This window comes from Tasmannia lanceolata, unplaced genomic scaffold (genome assembly GCF_043159265.1).
Source record: "Tasmannia lanceolata isolate RefF3 unplaced genomic scaffold, GAP_Taslan_0.1 ptg000012l, whole genome shotgun sequence".
NCBI classification, from domain to species: Eukaryota; Viridiplantae; Streptophyta; class Magnoliopsida; order Canellales; family Winteraceae; genus Tasmannia; species Tasmannia lanceolata.
The window spans coordinates 5,744,704-5,766,816 of NW_027518689.1; the positions used below are offsets into that span (position 1 = coordinate 5,744,704).

A 22,113-nucleotide genomic window follows, 5' to 3' on the forward strand; every position below is an offset into this window, starting at 1 on the left:
TCTCTGCCCAAATTATGTTGAAACTACAAATTCTGTAAGTAAAGCCATTTATGTCAGCTCATATCTCAAGATTTGTGAAAATTCAATGGTAGAACTGTTGGAAATGATCTTTTAGACCAGTGGCTTTCTTGAAGGCGAATTCCTCTTTATAAACAATACCTGATTTGTTACTTTGGAATCTTAATATCATGGAAAATCTCCGATCCACGTACAAGTTTCTGGAAGAAGGGGAAATTCCATTGAAATTTGAATTGAGCTTTCGTCGGTTAATTTTTTTTGGAGCTAATTGATGACCAGCCATGAATCGTAACTCAATTCCAATTTACCTACCTATCCGAGTTTTCCTACTAGCTCGACTGCAGTTTCTTTCATCGATTTTTGTAACGCTCATTTAAGAATTCATCTCTCTTTTGATCATGGGAATGATGTGTGTATGCTGCCATCAGAGTTAAGAGATGTCTTTTGAAATAGTTGCCTTGTTGAAAGAAACTCAAGATTGGAAATTCCTTCAATGTTTCTGTGCTAAATGGAACTGTTTAGTGTTGTCTCCTATTGGCAATACATATGGTATTTGATTAAAGCCCTCAAAGAAGCAGAGAGGTCTCTCAAGACAGCATACCCCTAGTCTTTATTGCAATTGCATTGGGGACAACCGAAGGCCTAGTACAGAAGGTTCCTGTCCACAATTTCCATAAGTTTTTAATTCAGATTAGCTATCAAATTTGTGCCCCTTGAGAGAAGGATTCTACTCTCATAAGATGTCCAGAGTTGGCTGGTCAAAAAAGTAGAAATCAATTTTGTTACTGATGGTTAGTGCTAGCTCCTCTAATCCCGAGCAAGTAATTGAAAATTGTAAATGTAGAACTCAAATAGATTAAAATTTGAAAATTCAGATTTAAGACACTTAAATTGCCACTTAGCACCAGGGTCTTCCATCAAAGGCTCACAGGCATTGTCTAAAATTGGAATCAGAGCTCACCCTGTACCATTGCTCTATGTCAAATTGGTATCCAAGCAAGCATATGAAGTTCCTCGACTTCGTAGATCCGGGAAGAAGGTTTGTAGTGATATTTTATTGTGCTTTCATTGTGTAGGTTGACTGTGGGCTGTTATCTTTATGTGGGACTATTTAGGATCAGATTCTTGGTTATTGTTGGCTGCTATGTTTTGGAATTGACAGAGATTTTTGTGGTGGCTGCCAGTGTTTGCTTTTGTATTTCAGAAATGTAGGTCTAGCAGGAATCGGCGTCTACTAAGAGATGAGGTGGGATCAGTGACGTTGGCATATTCGGGACCAATTTTGGTGCACACCAACTGTGATAGACTGATTCTACAGATCACTTCTAGCTTTCTGCTTCACCCCCTGCCACAAGGTTGATATGCCAATTCTAGTGAACAAGGTTTGATTATATAAAAGTTGATGTGCTGCCGTGCAGAATATTTACTGTTGAGTGAAATTGGCTGTAGGGTCTTACAGATGGCCCTGTTTGGGTGTAAGAATATTCACTCTCTATTACATTACTGTTTTTGTGGATATTGAGCTTAGGTTGCTGCTGCTCTTTTTTCATTGGAGTAAGAGGGTCAGTCAGAAAATTGACCATTCAAATTCTTTTTTTTTTGAATGGTAAGATTCATTAAAAAATACCGAGGCGGTCAATATGTATAAATAGAAAACACACAATACAAAGAAGGCAATACACCCTCAAGAGGAAAGAAAATCAAATTTCTCCAAGGACTCCAAATCCACCCCCATCCTAGCTTGTGAATCTGCCTCTCCATTTGCCGATCTCCTAACATGATTAAACTTTTATCCATGTTAATTTGACAACCATGAAATTTTTTTCACGGAATATTAGTTTACCAAGTGTTGAGGGAGGACTGGGGAGAGTGGGAGAGGAAGAGAATTGAGAGGGCATGACTGAGGTGATGGTGCTGCTGATAAAGAGGGAAAACAAAAATATATTTTAATTAGAATTTCAATATATATACATGTGTGTGTATATGTATATATGTATATATATTTTGAAATTATATGGTATCCATGCGTTGATGTGCGTAATGGGCCTACGATGTAGGTCCCTCCCTTGATATTTGATCCAATGTATCAGCCTCATAAAAAGTTGGTTGTTGTTGGATCAATTATCAAGGGCAGCGCCCTAATTACATGCAGCAACGCAAGGACACCATATATAATCTCTCTCTCTCTCTCTCTCTCTCTCTCTCTCTCTCCACACACACACACACCAGAGACGGAGAGAGAAGGTGCTCTCCAATTTAGATCTAGTATAGAAGTGCCCTACCAATACAGAAAAAGAAGACTTCCAATGCTTTCTTGAAGAAGCACTCACAAGACTCGATTGAATCATTTGAGAAGTCCAAAGAGTCTTAACCTGAGTCCTAACAAGTATCAAGTATGGTGGTGTCTCAATGGAAAATTCTAACATGATCGAGTTAACTTAGGATGAGTTTTGACTTGATTTGGTGAGTTTAAACTTGAGGACTATTTGGTACGGGCACAAGGTCTATACATTTTACCCCTCATGGCTTGATTGTTCAATGTTTAGAGAGAGATGCCAGAAATTCAATCTTGATGAAAACCTTTACATTCATTGTTGGCCAAGGCAGTGATCATGCGGTGGCTTGTTAGTCGGGTTGAGGAATCAGACAAAGAAGGCTATTGGAACTGCAGAAATCAACACAATTGAGTATCCAGTTGCTGCGGTTTTCCACAAACACCATGGCTCTTTATCTTTGCTCCCACTCGATCTTGTAGGCAATTCTGATGTTGGTACCATGGGACAAGGTAGCTTAATTTGCATTCCACACAACCCACTATTGTTAGCATAATCATCGAAATTGTTCATTTTATCCATATGACCACCAACTGGTATCTGACCTGTAAGATCATTGTTGCTCAAATCTAATCTAGTGAGTTGATAGAGATTCACGAATGTTTTTGGTATCTTTCCCGATATTTTGTTGTGAGACAAGTCTAAGCTCTCCATGCTCTTTAATTTACCAAAGCTTGTCGGGATCTCTCCGGAGAGATGATTATAAGAAATGTTAAGTATCTTTAGAGACTTGAGCCCACCTAGTGAAGCAGGGATCTTACCTGAAAATTGGTTCTTCGACAAGTCTAATAAGGTGTAAAGAGAGATTGCGCCAGGTAGAATCTGCACTGAGTCTTTCCAATTCACAACTACGGCGGCTTGTGGATCCGTTATGTCATCCAGGATCGATCCATTATTGGACGATTCCATCATCCCCGCGAGATTTCCCAACTCAGGAGGTATGTTACCAACTAGGTTGTTGCAAGAGAGATCGAGGATTCGGAGCTTAGTGAGGTTGGATAGACCATTGGGGATCGATCCTTCGAGGGAGTTATTCCTTAGGATCAACAATTCAAGAGTATTGACTTGGGTGAGAAAGTTTGGTAATTCTCCCAAAATATTATTACTTTGGAGATCAAGGTGTCGGAGAGAGCTCAGAGTGGTCAGATTCTCCCCTAAGCGTCCAGAGAAATTGTTTTGTCCTAATTTGAGCAATATTATCCCTATCCCAAAGCTCATGGGGACCTCACCATAGAATTTGTTAGAGGAGAGATCGACATAAAAAAGGTTGCTCTTAGACACTTTTGGAAATTTGTCTCCTGAAAAGTTGTTCTCAGACAAGTCCAATATCTGCAAATGACTCATGTTAGACATAGATTCTGGCAATGAACCGGAAAAATTATTCCGACTCAAAACAAGGTATTCGATCGAGGTTGCACTACCAATGTTTGTTGGCAATTGACCACTGAATTTGTTCCCTGAAAGAATTAGGGCCGATAAGTTCTGAGATTTAAAAAGACGAGGTGGTAGAGACCCAGTAAGTTTATTATCAGAGAGATCGATCCTTTCAATATCCATTTCTGCAAACCATTCAGGGATAGTTCCTCCAATCTCATTCTTGCTTAAGTCCAAATAAATGAGTTTCTTCTGGTTGGAGAGCCAGTCGGGGAAGTTACCTGTGATGCCGCAAGATCGCAAAGATAATACCAACAACGAACATTTCAGAGTGATCCTTGCATTGTTATTCCAAGTGAGCTTGTTTGATCCAAGATGCAACCCCTTCAATCCCTTGATATCAAACAAACCTCTCGGGATCTCGCCTGACAGTGAGTTGTTCCGTAAATCAAGTTGTTCCAGCCTACCCATTTTCTCGATCGACTTGGGGATTCCACCAGATAATCTGTTATTGCTAAGGTCCAGAACTGAAGTGTTGGCCAAGTTCCTGATCTCGATGGCAATGGATCCATTAAAACTATTGTAACGCATGTTAAGATACTGCAGATTTTTCAGGGCGAACAACTGAGGAGGAATATGACCATGGAAGCCATTCTCACTCATGTCAAGGTATTGCAGATTTTGCAGGCCAAACAGTCGAGGAATGGAACCACTAAAACCATTGCTACTCACATCAAGGTGCTTCAGATTTTGTAGGCTGAATAGTTGAGGAGGAATAGAACCATTAAACTCATTAAATTTCATATCAAGATGAACCAATCCAGTCAAGTTGGAAAACCCGTTTGCTGGAATTTCACCCTTAAAATAATTATACGAGATATCGACCCTGATCAAGCTCTGTATATGGAAGAGGGGTGCTAAAACTGCGGCAATTGCAGACTTTGGCGGTGGATATTGAACGATCCCCGAGAGCTCGAGACCAATGACAGTCCGTGATGACAAATGAGAATCGCAGATGACTCGGTCCCATCCGCAACAATCGGAGATTGAAATCCATGTTTCCAAGTTGAATTTCGATGCTTCTAGGTGAGATTCACTATCAAATTTTCCGGTAAGGTTGGCTTTGAATTGAAGAAGGGCTTGTTTGTGATGTTCAGGGCAAGACAAGGTGGAATTGTATGAGAAAGTAGAGAGGAAGATGAAGTAAATGATGAGTGAGCTTGATTTGGCCATGGAGTCTGCTGCTCTACCTTTTCTTTCTGTTCTAATTAAAGAAATGAGGTACAGAGAGTCTCTTATGGCTCTTGGGTCAAAAGTGAAATGACAGATGCTGATGGGTCATCATCCTAGTAGGGTTCCTGTCTCACATATAAATGCTGCTATTAATTCTCTCTCAGAGATAAACACCAATAATGGGGCCACATGGATGATCCAAAATCCAAAAACCTAACAAATCAGCCATATGGGTGCAGTTTTCAAACATTAAAAACCATCCACGCAATGCTACACATACAGAATTCTGCCATATGAAAGTAGTTTTCAAACATTAACGACCATTCAATGGACGCTACCTAATTTCTAATGGAACCAGCCTCAGCATGTGAAGTTGCTGGCCTGGTAGGGTGCATATATATATATATATATATATATATATATATATATATATGTATATGTATATATATATATGTATATGTATATATAGCATGCATTTGCTGCGCTCGAGTGCGCTCGAGCACAGAAACTGGGTGGGGCCACATTTTGGGTGGGATCCAAAGCATTCATTTGATGGGCCCTTTCATCGGTAGGGTGTCCACCAAAAATCAGCTCCATTGGATCACCTTAGGGTGTCCATTTGTGGGGCCAAATATGGACAGATTTGTGGACAAACAATATCTGTCCATTTTTGGCCCCACAAATGGACACCCATCGGTGATCTAATGGAACTGATTTTTGGTAGGCCCCCTATCCATGATGGGGCCTTCCAAATGAATGCTTAGGATCACCCCACAATGACCCCACCTCCTGTTTCTGTGCTCGAGCGCAGCAACCCTTTTCTCTCTCTATATGTGTGTGTATAGAGAGAGAGAGAGAGAGAGAGAGAGAGAGAGAGAGAGCTCTAACCCACTAGAAAAATTTTAATCTTGTAATGAAAAGCTTATCTGTAACCCACCAGTGAAAATTCAATATTATATGGCTCTGTTTCTTTCGACGTAAAGTGAACGTAAAACAAATTTTATGCTTAGTTTTAGCATAAAAATAGGCATAAAATTACTCCATTTTATGTCGAAAGAAGTGGAGCCTAGTGAAAACTTATACAGTTGTTACTATCGGCAGCTGCAGACATTGGTGGTGGGGGCGGTGGGGAGCGAAAGATTTACAAGAAATGAAAAATTGAGACCGACAAAGAGCCATGAAGACATGCAAGAATTGAGGATGACTGGGTTCCATCCGCAACAATTAGAACTCGAATTCCATTTATCCAAGTTGAAGTTCGATGCATCTAGGGAAGATTCTTCATCGGAAGATTCTCCATCGGCTTCTTCTCTTCTCATACAATATCCTGTCTTGTCGCCAACATCACGAACAAGCACTTCTAGAATTCAAATCCATACCCAAAAATCTAGGGAAGATTTGCCATTGAATATTCGGGCGAGTACGGACTTGAATTGAGAAGGGCTTGTTTTTTATTTGAGGGTAAGACAAGGTTGGGTTGTATGGGTAGAGAGGAAGAAGATGAAGCATATGGTAAATGTTTGCCATGATAGGGCAGGAGAGAATGAGGATGAGGAGGGCATGAGAGAATGAGTTTGAGGAAATAGCAAAAATGGGTAGTATGATGGGGATTGGATATGAAGAAAAAGTGGCAGAGACTAAGAGAATGTTTTTCGATATTGAGAAGTGCGATGTTGATGAGGGTAAGAAAGGGAAGACTCCAAGTAAAGGTGGTACGGAGCTTAAGGCCCTCACGGCCTCACCAGATAGAATGGATGCTTCTGGGTGTAAATAGACCTTTAGGTAATTTTGGTCGGGAAGAGTTTGCAAGGTTGTTTTGATGGTTTCTTTAGCTGAATTGTGGGGTAGTCTTGTATAGTTTAAGGATGGTTATAGTAGCGCACTGTTTGGGGGTTAGTTTTGATTTTTTGGAATGGAAATTTGTTTCTTCTTGCCTGACAGGATCCCTTATAATTGAGGATGGGAAGGGGTGTCTGGAATTGAATTCTCAATGTGCTTGAGAGTCCTCGGTCTTTCGTGAATTGGGTCTTATGCTTCTTTCCTTGCCAAGCTTGGATGTTAAGGATGGGTCAGAATTGCTAATATGTTTGGGCACTTTTCTGATTTATGTTGTTCTTATGTAATGGGATCGGCTGTGTTGGCGTAGGACATTTTGATGTTTTTGGGAATCTTTTACTTTTGTTTTTGATTTTCTTATGTAATGGGGTGGGACTACTGATCCCATGGAGTCTGGTGTTCTTCCTTTTTCTTTATGTTCTACACGATTTAAACATGTGGGATACAATGAGAGCCTCAATAGTGGATACCCTCAGCTTGAAGCATGCATGGATAACAAGGATGCTGTGAGGACGAAGGCCGTCGACAAAGAGCTTAAAACAGGGGCACTGAGCTTGAAGAGTCGGTTCGGAGACAGTTGCAGAGGAGGCTGGCTTATTTTTGGGCTTTGAACCATTTCCCGCTCACTACTTGGTTTTGAATTTTGAAAGTTAATTGGTGCTATGGCAAGCGAGATTTGGGGAATCGGGTCACTGCCAATTTTTTTTTTTTAGGTCAGTGCAGTATCCCTCCTTTTCGCTTTCCACAAGGGCATTTTTCCACTTTCGTGAATTTCCAGTGATTGCCATTTCGGGATGTCTCATACCTGGAATTTCGCCTAGTTTCCTTTTCAGGACTCGTCTTCAACCTCTCACCATGGCTCTCGACCTTTTCCAAGTTTGATAACTTCATCCTCATCCTCTCGTTCCTGAGAACTGGAGAAGCATTGGTGAGTTTTTTCTCCATATGTACTGCCATATTTTCCTCCATGGAGTTTTTTAGCACTTGGATACCGAATTTCGGGTATACACCCATGGTTTCTGGCCCTGAAAGTGATTTTCTGGCGGGGCTAGCTTCTTTTAGCCTTTAGGCAGTGGTTTTCTGTTCGTGATCATTGATTTCTGGTACTGAAGATGGTGTTCCAACATGGTTTGAATCTTTGAGCCGCTGCATTTGAGCATTAAGGTTGTTGTAGACAGATTCATCTTCTTCAATATCTTGCTGAAGAGAGTTCCTCATTTTTTGTCAGTTTTTCTTTTTCTTCTTACTTAATGAACTGTTTTCTTTTGGGGACGGTTGTTTCGATTGATCTGGTGTGGTGATGAGCTCCTCATCGTTCCCTTTCAGGAGATCCATTTTTTCGTGCACGGATAGCAGCTCATCTAAGTTCCTCTTTTTTTTTTTTGACAATCTCCTTCAGTTTCTGCATTCGTTCACTCAGCACTCCGGCGGAATTAGTTTGTGAATGATGAATTCGGATATTGACAGTCGCAAGGGATTCTATGGCATTTGCAGATAGGGATTCCCTTCTTTTGTCCTCCCTGTCATGGTGGGTTGGAGAGCTGTCCAGCAGGTTGCTCTCTTGTTTCTCCATTACAAGAAGTTGCAATTTCTTCATCTTGTCCCTCTAGAGTACTCAGCTTTTAATAAGTTTATTTTGCTTGTGAATGGGTCTTATTTGTGCTCAAGTTATACTCGTCAATCAAAACTGAGAAGTAGATGGTTCCAAAAAGGCACTTGGAAGTTAGAAAATCATGCCCACACGGTTTTTCTTTGTTTTGCTAGAGTTCTAGAGGAGCCCTATGATTGCCTCATCCTCTTTCTATAGTTTTTCTAATCTGTTTTAAGAAGGTTTCAAGACAAGAATGATATCATGTGTTTTTTAATTTTGTCCCAGTATGTTGACATGTTGTTCCTGTTCTCTCTTTCCCACTGTTTTTATGCATTCATAATTTTCCTGTGTTGTCTCATCAAGTGATTGGCCTGTTGTTGCTCCTTAATTTCATATGTGCCCGGTTATTTGTCTCTTGAACGCAATTCTTTCTTGACTGTTATTAGCTTAAAATGAGATATATTCTGTTCTTTCTCTTGCTAGATATACTGGATTCCATATGCTTAAGATGCGAGCAAGAGGTGGAATGCCGGTTGCCTCTGCTGATTTTCAGGTATATTTCTGCTGTGGCAGGAAGAGTGGTGATTACTATTGTTAAATTGTATTCTCATTTATTAAGCACTCATCATATGTTTCATCCTTATCGTAATTTCCTGTTATCTTTTTGTTTCTACCAAATTAGGATTAACGGCATCTATAACTACTGCAATTACCAAAGTGATGGAAATCAAACATGGTCCAAATGATCTAAATCTGCTGCTATGTCACTGACTGCTACGGTTTGATGGACCTATGTGCAGTGACAGAGTTACATTGCCAACTAATTTCACTAATTAGTAACTTGTGTGTACAGTTCATAGCACATTGGTTTTCCATGATACAAGGTCAAGTCAAACGAATGAGCATTGATGGAGCTGTTTACTTTGCATGAGGATTTCTTTCTGAATGTAATACTAAATAAATCATACAAAAGATCTAGCTAGAAGAAAAACGAAATAAAGGTGAAATTCTACAGAAAGGCGATTGATGTAGCGACTGGTAATTACAATTTTGTCATGAAAATAAGATAAGATTTGATTGAACAAAACTCTAGGACTATTCATACAGCCCATATAGCATAACAACCCCCAAAAAAATGTAACAAAGAAATAAAAGCTTAATTAGCAGTGGTTTGAGCAGTAATCACTCTATCATCTCTACAGTAGTTCAGTATATATAACAAAACCCCAAGTAAAACTCCTACTTGTCATTGTAATGTATATGTAGAATTGGGAAAGGGTAATGATTTTTATTTTCTAATTTTTAAAAACTACCAGTCTTTTTTTCTCATGTTTCTAGACAGGCTGCATTTTCAAGTTGCATTTTATCTACGGGTGCATCCTTTCTTTTAACTATATCTACCAAAAAAAGTATAGAAGTGCCCTACTAGTACAGCAAAAGAGGACTGCCAATGCTTTCTTGTAGAAGCATTCAAAAGACTCGATTGAATCATTGAGTCAAAATCCAATGAGTCTTAACCGAGTCCTCACAAATTTTGTGTATGGTGAAAAAACCTAACAGAGTCAAGTTAACTTGGATGAGTTTTGAGTTTATTTGGTGAGTTCAAACTATATGAATATTAGCCACGGGTACAAGGTCTACATACTTTACCCATTATGCCTTGATTGTTCAACGTTTAGAGAGGGGTGTCAGAAATTCATTCTTGATGAAAGCCTTTACAATCATCGTCGGCGGAGGCGGCGATCACGCACATGGTGAAGCTTTTTAGTCGGGTTGAGCAATCCCACAAAGTATGCGATTGCAATTGCTAAAATCAACCCAACTGAGTATCCAATTGCTACGGATTCCCACACAAACCATGGCTCTTTATCTTTGCTTTTGCTCGGTGTTGTAGGCAATTCTGATGGTGGCACCATGACACAAAGCAACCCAATTTGCGTTCCACACAACCCACTGTTGTTAGCATAATCATCGGGATTGTTCATTGTATCCATTTGACCACCAACTGGTATCCGACCTATGAGATCGTTGTTGCTCAAATCCAATATAGTGAGTTCATAGAGGTTCACAAAAGTTTCTGGGATCTTGCCCGATATTTTGTTGTGAGACAAGTCTAAGCTCTCCATGCTCTTTAATTTACCAAAGCTTGTCGGGATCTCGCCGGAAATATGGTTATAAGAGATGTTAAGTATCTTTAGAGACTTGAGCCCACCAAGTGAAGCAGGGATCTCACCTGAGAATTGGTTTTTCGACAAGTCTAATAAGGTGTAGAGAGAGCTTCTGCCAGGTAGACTCTGCATTGTGTCCTTCCAATTCACAAGTGCGGCAGCTTGCATGTCCGTCATGTCACCGAGGAGCGATACATTATTCGATGACTCAATCATCCCCATGAGATTTCCCAACTCAGAAGGTATGTTACCAACTAGGTTGTTGGAAGAGAGATCGAGGATTCGGAGCTTAGTGAGGTTGGATAGACCATTGGGGATCGATCCTTCGAGGGAGTTATTCCTTAGAATCAACAATTCAAGAGTAGTGACTCGGGCGAGAAAGTTTGGTAGTTCTCCCACAATATTATTACTTTGGAGATCAATGTGTCGGAGAGAGCTCAGAGTGGTCAGATTCTCCGGTAAGCGTCCAGAGAAATTATTTTGCCCTAATTTGAGCAATACTATCCCTATCCCAAAGCTGATAGGGACCTCACCATAGAAATTGTTAGAGGAGAGATCGACATAAAAAAGGTTGGTCTTAGACACTTTTGGAAATTTGTCCCCTGAAAAGTTGTTCTCAGACAAGTCCAATATCTCCAAATAACTCATGTTAGACATAGATTCCGGCAGTGAACCAGAAAAATTATTCCTACTCAAAATAAGATTTCCGATCATGGTTGCACTACCAATGTTTGTTGGCAATTGACCACTGAAATTGTTCCCCGAAAGAATGAGGTTCGATAAGTTCTGAGATTCAAAAAGACGAGGTGGTAGAGACCCAGTAAGTTTATTATTAGAGAGATCAATGCCTTGAATATCCATTTCTGCCAGCCATTGGGGGATAGTTCCTTCAATCTCATTCTCACTTAAATCCAAAGAAATGAGATTCTTTTGGTTGGAGAGCCAGTCAGGGAAGTTACCGGTGATGCCGCAAGATCGCAAATTTAATATAAACAACGAACAATTCAGAGTGATCCTTACATTGTTATTCCAAGTGAGCTTGTTTGATCCAAGAGACAACCCTTTCAATCCCTTGATATCAAACAAACCTGTGGGGATCTCGCCTGAGAGTGAGTTGTTCTGTAAATAAAGTTGTTCCAGCGTACCAATTTTCTCGATCGACTTGGGGATTCCACCAGATAATCTGTTATTGCTGAGATCCAGAACTGAAGTGTTGGCCAAGTTCCCGATCTCGGTTGCAATGGTTCCATTAAAACTATTGTAACCCATGTTAAGATACTGCAGATTTTTCAGGGAGAACAATTGAGGAGGAATAGGACCAGTGAAACCATTCTCACTCATGTCAAGGTATTGCAGATTTTGCAGGCCAAACGGTCGAGGAATGGAACCAGTAAAACCATTGCCACTCACGTCAAGGTGCTGCAGATTTTGTAGGCCGAACAGTTGAGTAGGAATAGAGCCATTAAACTCATTAACTTTCATGTCAAGATAAACCAATTGGGTCAAGTTGGAAAACCCATTTGTGGGAATTTCGCCCCGAAGATAAGTATATGAGATATCGATCCGGTTCAAGCTCTGTATACGGAAGAGGGGTGTCAAAACTGTGGCAGTCGCAGACTTAGGTGGTGGATATTGAACTATCCCCGATAGCTCGAGACCGATGACAGGCCGTGAGGACGAGAGAGAATCGCAGGTGACTCGGTCCCATTCGCAACAATCGGTGCTGGAATTCCATGATTCCAAGTCGATTTTCGGTGCTTCTAGGGAAGATTTGCCATTGGATTCTCCTGTGAGTATGGATTTGAATTGGAGGAGGGCTTGTTTGTGATGTTCAGGGCAAGACAAGGTGGGATTGTAGGAGAGAGTAGAGAGGAAGATGATGAAGTAAAGGATAATTGAGCTTGGTTTGGCCATGGAGTCTGCTGTTCTATCTTTTCTCTCTGTAGTCGTACTACTAAAAGAAGTGGGATACATAGAAACTCTTCTACGGCTCTTTGGTCAAAAAGTCAAGGAGATAGGCGGTTGGGTGAAGTCTCTTACAGGGTTCCTTTTCACATATATAAATTCTTTTATTAATTCTCTCTCAGATAAACACCAATAATGGGGCCCACCATGGATGCTCCAAAATCCAAAAGCCTACCAAATAAGTCATATGGGTGCCGTTTTCAAACATTAAAAACCATCCAAGCAGTGATATACATGAAGATATGGGTGTAAACGAGCCGAGCCCGGCTGGGCTCCTTAAGCTCAACACCTGAGCTCGGGCTCGGCTCGGTTAGGCTCACGAGCCTTACCAAACTCATGTGGGCCCACATTGTTAGGATGATCCAAAGCATTTATTTGCAAGGTCCTTACATAGATAGGGTGTATACAAAAAATTAGAATGATCTAAAGAAGCTGATTTTTTGAACACACCCTATCTATGATGGAGCCTTGCAAATGAATGATTTTGATCACCACAAAAATGTGGGACCCATGTGTTTGGGCCCTCGACCGCATATAAGGTTATATGCGGTCAACCGCACACTCCGTTTCCTATATATATATATATATATATATATACACATATGAGAGAAGTGTTTCTGCGCAGATGCTTAGAGAGATATCTGCTCACTATTCCATTAGCTATTTTCTTTGTAATTGTCATACTTTGTCACCCTTTTTAGTAATTTTTCATTTAAAACTTACCATTTCTATCACAAATCTAATAAACCGTAATGATTATTATTTTTTTTCTACTTTTCCCAGCAACATTTGCACCCATTTACTTCTTCCAATCTTTGCATCCGGACGGGCCACAAGCCGAGCAAGTGGAATCGGCGAAGGTGGCTAGCAAATTCCTGTAAAAGAAAAAAGGGAAATGTTATCGGCACTACTTATTTTGATGAGGGCACTCTTACTTTATTAAAAGTACGGTATGGACCGCAACATAGGATGATCCAAACCGTCCATTAGATGGGGCACAACCTTTAATTAAAAGTACGGTATGGACCGCAACATAGGATGATCCAAACCGTCCATTAGATGGGCCAAAACCCATATAGGTTGTGCCCCAAAAATCATTTCCGTAAGTTGATCCTAACCCTCGGATCTGAATGTTAGAGGGTTGATCCAACCACCTAACAATATTGAGGGTACCACCTTTCACTGTGAGGTTGTCCATTTCTCTTCTTCTTGCCATCAATCACGGTTGCCATACAGGGGTGTGAATTTATTTTTCTCCTAAAAAAGCTAGTAAATTGGGACCTTCTTTTTCTATTGCATTACGAATCAAGATTTCGCACCTAGTATACTTAATCAATGTCCTTGAAATCAAGTAAAAATCACATTTTTTTGCAACGAATCCTGTGAACCCTTATTACATGGTAAAGATGATTGCGGACATTTCCAATACATATATCTCATTGTATTTGTTTTGTTGATTTTAATCATCTTCTTTGTACTCCTGATTTTAAAAGAGAAGTGAAGATCTAACTAAATGTGAAAAACCTTATGAAATTTTCAATGAATGGTTTGAGTTGTGTTGCTGCTTATTCTCTTGAATGGTTCTGAAATACATGTTACTAGAGTTGAGGAATATGGTACAATGAATCGTCCACCTTGTAACTAGGCTCGAATTGCAGCAACACTAGTTTGTTTTTAATCAAATGGAGCCTTGTCAAATGGAATGCAAGTACACAAAATGGAGCCTTATGAATTTTCAGCCAGTGTAAATTTGGTGGCCAAAAACGTCCTTCCAGATAAAAACCACTTAATCAACGTGTCTGGGACTGGGAGGAGTACCAAGAGATGTGGGATCTTATTTGTCAACAGACCACAATGTAAACTCTTTCTATGTCAGCACTCAGGAGAGACAAGTAGCTTCGTCAAGGAGTCTAGCAATTAAAACAAAAGTGGAGACATGGAATCCATTTGAAACTAATAAGGTTATATCTTTAAGAGAAGAACAATTGTTGGCAGTTATCCATTTCAAAAAGAAAAAATTGTTGGCAGTTATATAGATGACTCAAAAAGTTAGCTATATATTGAACTCATATCTAAAGGTTTGAGTTGTGATGGGAGACAAAAAACTCTGATAGGAGACAAAAAAATTATTTCGCTGCTCTCTCAAAACTCTCCCTTAAATTGGAATATTGATGAAATCTTGCCCGGCTTTCATAACAACTTGTAGTTCAAAAAGTGACCGCCTAGCAGCTACACCAAGTTCAACATTACAGACTTCGCCTTCATTTCATTTTGTTCACTAAGAACTAGTACATACAAGCAGTTCTTTTCAGTTCATACAACTCAAGATAGAAGTTCAAAAATTTCACATCAGTTCAGTTGATTTCTTCAACTTGAAAGTGCTTCAAATAGGCATTGCTTCAAAAAACACTTGTCGCGATCCCTGCACATATAATACAAGCAAAGGTAAGACCGGGATGGAATAGGTAGAAAACTCACCTTCTAAAGGAAGAAAATAAAAATAGATGGAAGTATAAGATGAAATAAGGATAAAACATAGTCATGCTCTGCTACATAGCAAGCTTTCGGTCACAAAAGAGATATATAATCGCTCAAAAGTCCCATGCGAATCACCCAGTTTAATTAGATTCAGGTATATTTTTCTCCCCCATTTCTCATGAACTTTTTTAGCTGGTGTAAGTGGGTATTTTCAAGCAAAGATCCTGGGAAGTATTAAGCTTCCTTGATGAATTTACATTGGTTTATTGCCTTGTAAAGTGTTGTGCATCATACAAACTGAGTGTTACAGTAACTACAAAATCCTATAATTCATGAGGGAAAAAAAAACTACTTTGAGAGTACAGAACAAAGTCCAGTCAGCAATAACTATTAAAAAAATAGCCATACTCTGCTATAAAACAAGCTTTTCAGTCACAAAACACCGTGAAAATCAACAAGTATAACCCTTGTATCCATTTGAGCCTCACAATCCTATAATTCATGAGGAAAAAAAAAAAAAACTATTGCGAGAGTAGAGAAAAAAGTCCAGTCCGCAATAACTAATAAAAAAAAATAGCTAACTCTGCTTTAAATAAGCTTTTCAGTCACAAAACACCATGAAAATCAAAACACCATCTTCCAATGTATCCAAAATATCAATGTACAAAACAAAACATTCACAAAGATACTACCACATACCTAGTGAAAAGGAGCAACATCACGAAGCGATATCTTCCGCTTCCTCTTCCTCTTCCTCCTCCCCCTCGTGCAGTGTACCCATCTATTAGAACCAATAAAAATTTAGTAATAATCGGAGAGAAAATTGCAACATAGAAAGAAGAGAGTATGTGCATATAGAGAAGAACTCAAAGTCAAACCTTGGCTTTCTTTTTACATGTTCTCAGATTATGTCCCAACTCCCCACAACCACTACACTTCCGTTTTCCCATCTTAGATTGGGAGAGCTCTAATGAAGATTTCAAGCGTGATGCTTCCCTCGGCCGGCCCTTGGTTTTCACAACTTCAGGGTTTCGAATACTTATCCCAGGTGCTTGAGTGAGAAGAGAGTTAGACTGCACTTGGCTGGTAAATACTGGTACGTGAACTTGCCTGTCTTTTTTTCTCTGCTCAATCTCAACCACCAATCCAGAGTAAAATTCATCCAACTTCTTTAAAATAAAGTCGTCATTATCGAGTTCCTCATCCACTATTCGTCGTTTTGTCATTACGGACCACCTTCTAAATGGGGCTGTGCCTTCGTTACCTACTTGACTTGTAGGAACTCCACCCAACAACTGATATCTAGCGTCAATTGTCCATCTCCTTAGAATGTAACGCTCGGAAATGAAAGTTAATTGCTTCTGGTCAAATACGGCCAGAATATGCCTGCATAATATACCTGAAGTCTCAAACATGGCGCAATCACAAGTCGCACTAACACCATTGAAATCGTTGTACACAACCATACGCCCTTTTGATATTTCATTATCCCCACGTTTCCTTCTTACATTGAAGGTAGTCTCGTTGCCAATTTTACTATGTTTCTTGCCCCAATATAATCTACTACCATTAAGCTCAGCCAGAAAAAGGCCAAAAATTGTCCTTGTATAGTATTTCCCAGGATCATCTTCCAATGGGCTACCTGTAGTCATTGTCGCCTTTGAATTTTTTGACTTGAAATTCTCTTGTGTTTCTTTCCTACGACGGTCAGCAAGCGCTTTCTCATATTAGCAACAAAATCACGCAGAGAAGTCTTCTGGTTAACAAAACCATCGAAGAAAGCATTCATGCTTTCACTGCGCTGACTAGAAGTCATGCCTGCAGTGAAAGTACCTTTCCAATAGGCCGGGACCCAGTGAATCCTTAGCTCCCACATCTTACTTAGCCAATCATTCTCATCAATTTTATACTTCAAACATAATCTTCTCCATTCCATCTCACATTCATCTATATCACCTGTGTTATACCAACGGTAGTAATCCTTTGGAAAGTCACCATCTGCCTCTCTCATTGCAGGAACATGCTCAACTAGGTGCTTTGTTATGTGCCAGGAACAAAACCGATGACGTGTATTGGGGAAGACATTCTTAATTGCATTTCGCATTGCCACATCCATATCGGTAATAATAGTTCCTGGAACTTTTCCATGCATACATTGCAGCCACTGCTTAAACAACCAAGTGAAGGTCTCCTCAGTCTCATCGGCGAGGAGTGCACATCCAAACAATATAGACTGCCTGTGATGGTTGACCCTTGTAAATGGTGCAAAGGGCATCAAATACATATTGGTCCTATAAGTCACATCGAAGACAATCACATCGCTAAAGGTCATATAAGACTCTCTTGCCATCGAATCAGCCCAGAACATAGATCTCAATGTGCACTCTGAGTCCAACTCAATAGAAAAAAAGAAGTCCTGCTCTTCAGCTCGTTTTCGTTGGAGACGCTCGGCCACTATCCCAGCGTCTAACCCCATATTGTTCTTCTTCTTCAATCTCAAATGGGACTGCACTTGCTGTGGTGAGAGAACACCATCTGCGCCATCGGATTGGACATTAATGACTTTTGCAATTCCAGCAGGCTGCAACCCAATTCCATGGTAACTATCCATCAAATTTTTAACACTCTCCTTCTTATATAGTCGGTTATGTGAACGATGCATGCGTCTTCTAAGTGGAGATGTGAGTTCATGCGAATGTTCATCTTCAATGACTGACACTATCCACTTCTTGTCTTTCAAGTTAATCGCCATCTTCGCCTGACAATCAAGCCTAGCAGTGCGACGCGGAATCACTTCCCTACTAGCCTGTCTCTTATCATTAGGGTCTTTCTTCCCCTCCTTGTCGCACACATACTTTCTGAATATTACTTGATTTGTCTTGGTCGACTTGTTTGTACTAGATTTGCGCACTCCAAAACCTTTACTCAGGGCATAGGTATTATAATATACGTAGGCACCGTCAAAGGTATCAAACACCTGGCCAACAAACGGCTTCTTCGCTACACTCTCCTCGCCATTCCCATCATCAACATCTTCTACTTGGTTACCTTCATTTAATTCTTCCCCTTGATCACCAAAAATTAAGGCGTGTTCATCAATATCATTTATCGATAAGCCGCATGCTTGCGACACAGCGTCCTCAACAAACCTTGAGGATGTGCCACATACTTCGTCGACAGGAAACACAGGAGCGGGAGACAAAGAATCATCCATCAAAGGTTACTCTATAACAACCAGCCATAACCCAACAAACCACCAACCATAAACCAGCAAACAACCACCCAGAAACAACCAAACCACCAGCAATAAACCAACAAACCAGCAGCCATTAACCACCAAACCACCACCCATCAACCACCAAACAAATACCCAAGAAACAACTAAACCACCAGCCATAAACCACCAAATCACCACCCATAAACAAACAAACCACCACCAACAAACCACAAATAAAAAAAGATCAAAACAGCATATTTGAAGTAACAAATACCATGCATTTAAAGAACTGATATGATACAATTGATACCCTCAATCAATTTTTACATTTAATTTTGGGTCCAATAATCAGTATTGAACTCAGCTTTGGACTCACGGATGTAAAAATGCAAAGAGTGACTTAGCAGAGAGAAAACCCCAACTTACTTAGAGAGTACACAAAATGGAGCCTTATGAATTTTGAGAACCAATTGGGAGTCCATAACTGATTATTGGACTCAAGACTCAGAACCGGTTCTCAAAATCCAAAACCAACAGACCCTTAATTGAAATCATCCTAATTGATTGTGTCGATAAAAAGATATGTAGAACTAGAGATGACTAGAGGGTATTAAAAGGATTGAAAAATATCCAAAGAGATGACTAGAGGGTTTTAAAAGGATTGCAGGAATCCATACACATAAATCCATAAAAACATCAACCAATGCAAGACTTAGAAATAAGCGATTTCCATTCAAAAGGTATTGCAATTTAAAATTCCATCAAATAGCCATATAGAACCAATTGGGAGTCCATAACTGATTATTGGACTCAAGACTCAGAACCGGTTCTCAAAATCCAAAACCAACCAAAATACATCCTCAACTAAAACCCCTAAAGAACTCACAAAAATTAGGGTTTTGAAGGAAAACAAAAACAAATAGATTAGAAACCCAAGTGAAGAAGAAATATAGATTAAAAGGAAAAATAGATTTAGGAAAAAAATGAAAAAACAATAAATAGCTGAGCTTACCTGGTTTGGATCCTCGTGAGTGGAGAAGACGATGGACGAAGGGGAAGAACCGTGGACGAAGAGGGAAGAGGGAAGCCCAAAGTTGGGTCTCGGCCAAAGCTTTCGTGGTGGAGGAAGATCTTTCCGCCGCGGTGGAGATAGAAATTTCTGTCGAACAAAACCAACCAAAATACATCCTCAACTAAAACCCCTAAAGAACTCACAAAAATTAGGGTTTTGAAGGAAAACAAAAACAAATAGATTAGAAACCCAAGTGAAGAAGAAATATAGATTAAAAGGAAAAATAGATTTAGGGAAAAAATTAAAAAACAATAAATAGCTGAGCTTACCTGGTTTGGATCCTCGTGAGTGGAGAAGACGATTGACGAAGGGGAAGAACCGTGGACGAAGAGGGAAGCCCAAAGTTGGGTCTCGGCCAAAGCTTTCGTGGTGGAGGAAGATCTTTCCGCCGCGGTGGAGATAGAAATTTCCGTCGAGGGTTATGGGAAACCCTAGTTTTTTGTCCTCTTTGTTTATGTACGATTGAAGAGGAAAGAGGGAAAACGCAGAAACATACAGAAAAAAAAACCCTAGCTTTTCCTGGTTCATTTTGGGAGTGGGAGAGAGAGAGAGAGAGAGAGAGTTACGATACTTTTCTTGTTTATAAAAGAGCATTTATGAATGGAAGGCATTTACGACATAAGGCAAAGCAAATTCGAAATAAAAGGTTGTGCCCCATCTAATGGACGGTTTGGATCATCCTATGTTGCGGTCCATACCGTACTTTTAATAAAGTAAGAGTGCCCTCATCAAAATAAGTAGTGCCGATAACATTTCCCTTTTTTCTTTTACAGGAATTTGCTAGCCACCTTCGCCGATTCCACTTGCTCGGCTTGTGGCTCGTCCGGATGCAAAAATTGGAAGAAGTAAATGGGTGCAAATGTTGCTAGGAAAAGTAGAAAAAAAAATAGTAATCATTAGGGTTTATTAGATTTGTGATACAAATGGTAAGTTTTAAATGAAAAATTACTTAAAAAAGAGTGACAAAGTATGACAATTACAAAGAAAATACTACTGACATATGACAATTACAAGCTAATGGAATAGTGCGCAGATATCTCTCTACGCAGCTGCGCAGAAACACTTCTCTCTCTCTCTCTCTCTCTCTATATATATATATATATATATATATATATATATATATATATATATATTATAATAAGGAGGAATGCCTATTTTACATATATCTTTTGGGATTTCCACAAAATATCGCCGATCTTTTCTCCTCCCTTTATTATTATAGCCATACAATTTCTAAGTTTTTAAAAGACTTTGCTTACAAGTCATCCCCTATTTCGTCTCACCTAGAGAGATAAAATCTCCACACGATAATTTAGAGATTTGCTCTCCTCTTAAGGCGATATATCACCTGTTCATTCATACTTACGTGTCAGCGTTATTTTCGAGAAGAGTCAGTATAGGAAGAGGTTTCTTTTTTCTCTCTCGAATTTTCTCCTTCGTTCTCTCTTACGATTTTACCCTTCAGCCCCTTAATAATTCATATTTATATGCTTTTAAATGATCTTTACCTATCTATTAAATTTTTACTCTCGATAAGATCGATTTTGAGTCACACGTGTCTCTTCACTTCCCCACGCGTCCTCTCTCTTTACTCCCTTGCGTATCCGAACAGTGACACGCCTCTCTCTTTCTCTCCCTCTCTTTCATGTGACCAGCTTATCAGAAGAAAGGGTAAGCTTTTAATTGATCGTTGATTTGTGTATTAGGGTTTTCATTCCCAGATTCTGTTTCAAGGGTTTTTAGTTGATATGTGGAAGGGTTTCTTCTTGGAAATCTTAGCATATGTGCGGCTAGATTTTGAGTATATTTTCTTAATCCATTTTGATTAGGATTTATTCTTGATTTCTTGCACATTAAGGCCCTGTTTGGATTGCAGGAATTTGTTTGAGTTTCCTCTGCTTAATTAATTTAAAGCCCCTGTTTTTTCCACCGTTGCTGTTGACGACAGATCAGAGCCTTTTTCAGGAAAAAAAAAAAAAAAACCCCTATAACCCAAGGTAATACTCCTTTATTCATTGTTTCTTTATCCTTTATTTTATTTTTATAGTTTATTTCTTCTATGGTTTATTTTAGAAAACCCATAGTATTGAAGGGATGTTGGGTCTGTTCTTGCGATGAAGGATTAATGCCCACGTGCAGTGTTGATGTATTTTTTGCTTCATTTTCAGATGGATTGGACCCAACCGAAGCTGAAAACCATCCCAAGCCTCAGCCACTTCCCTCCAAGTGATCATGCTCTTTTCTTTTGAGTTTTAGATGATTTCTTTCCCATTTACCATGTGGTCTTCCATCGATATGGTAATTCAACCACTTTCATCAGCAGTTCATTGAGGGCAGATGCAATTCATCTTCAAACTGTTGTGTTACGTTTGTGGGTACAGTCTTCACTACTGTTTCATATGACTAATGTTTCTCATACCAGAGATATGGTACTCTCCCTTTTCTAATGGTATCGATATATGACTACAACCCCGGAGCTCATAAACAACTCTTTTCTTGCACCTGAGATTCATAGCCAATTTGCTTATGACTTAGTTGTGAACAAGTTCTGATTCAACTTTATTAAATCCCTGTAATGTATGGTTATAGGCCCCTTCCTCATAGATTTATTGAGTGAAATTTTTATGTTTCAGCATGTTCTTTTCGCAGATTTGTAATTTTTTGTGGAGTTTCGTATCAAAGAAAATAACAGATTGCTATGAATGCGTTGTGAGCCGCTGATCTGGTGATATGAACTTTTAGATTAATATCTTATCAGTTCAGTGGTTGGTCCATTTCTGTTCGGTTGGTGATGCAGACAGCATGAGTAGGCCTCATTATCTCTTTAA

General features: G+C 39.6%; 3 protein-coding genes and 1 long non-coding RNA gene across 4 annotated transcripts; 1 reads left to right on the top strand and 3 right to left on the bottom strand.

The window, feature by feature from the left end:
* Positions 1 to 2,350: 2,350 nt before the first annotated feature.
* Positions 2,351 to 12,544, bottom strand: LOC143888498 (uncharacterized). The gene is made up of 3 exons (XM_077392959.1): positions 10,124 to 12,544; positions 7,600 to 7,744; positions 2,351 to 5,055 (listed from the first exon to the last, which is right to left on the bottom strand). Exons 1-3 carry the CDS (start codon positions 12,525 to 12,527, stop codon positions 2,661 to 2,663), a joined length of 4,944 nt encoding a protein of 1,647 aa, XP_077249074.1. The 5' UTR covers positions 12,528 to 12,544; the 3' UTR covers positions 2,351 to 2,660.
* A 3,170-nt stretch (positions 12,545 to 15,714) lies between these two features.
* Positions 15,715 to 16,648, bottom strand: LOC143888499 (uncharacterized). The gene is made up of 2 exons (XM_077392960.1): positions 15,875 to 16,648; positions 15,715 to 15,777 (listed from the first exon to the last, which is right to left on the bottom strand). The coding sequence occupies exons 1-2, from the start codon at positions 16,646 to 16,648 to the stop codon at positions 15,715 to 15,717; spliced, it is 837 nt and encodes a 278-aa protein (XP_077249075.1).
* Positions 16,645 to 18,210, bottom strand: LOC143888500 (protein FAR1-RELATED SEQUENCE 5-like). The gene has a single exon (XM_077392961.1). It carries the CDS (start codon positions 18,208 to 18,210, stop codon positions 16,645 to 16,647), a length of 1,566 nt encoding a protein of 521 aa, XP_077249076.1.
* Positions 18,211 to 20,963: 2,753 nt separating this feature from the next.
* LOC143887051 (uncharacterized) lies at positions 20,964 to 21,988 on the top strand. The gene is made up of 2 exons (XR_013254009.1): positions 20,964 to 21,282; positions 21,454 to 21,988. It is a non-coding gene; the product is annotated as an uncharacterized LOC143887051 (long non-coding RNA).
* Positions 21,989 to 22,113: the final 125 nt, after the last annotated feature.

Excerpts from the sequence above, each read along its gene's own strand:
- LOC143888498 (XM_077392959.1), bottom strand. The coding sequence starts at position 12,527 with ATGTATCCCACTTCTTTTAGTAGTACGACTACAGAGAGAAAAGATAGA. Across the intron at positions 7,745-10,123 it reads TCACCATGTGCGTGATCGCC|TACATATGGAGAAAAAACTC; the intron begins GCCTCCGCCGAC and ends AAAATATGGCAG. Across the intron at positions 5,056-7,599 it reads GAAACTAGGCGAAATTCCAG|CATCTGTCATTTCACTTTTG; the intron begins GTATGAGACATC and ends ATGACCCATCAG.
- LOC143888500 (XM_077392961.1), bottom strand. The coding sequence starts at position 18,210 with ATGGATGATTCTTTGTCTCCCGCTCCTGTGTTTCCTGTCGACGAAGTA.
- LOC143888499 (XM_077392960.1), bottom strand. The coding sequence starts at position 16,648 with ATGACTACAGGTAGCCCATTGGAAGATGATCCTGGGAAATACTATACA. Across the intron at positions 15,778-15,874 it reads CATGTAAAAAGAAAGCCAAG|ATGGGTACACTGCACGAGGG; the intron begins GTTTGACTTTGA and ends TGGTTCTAATAG.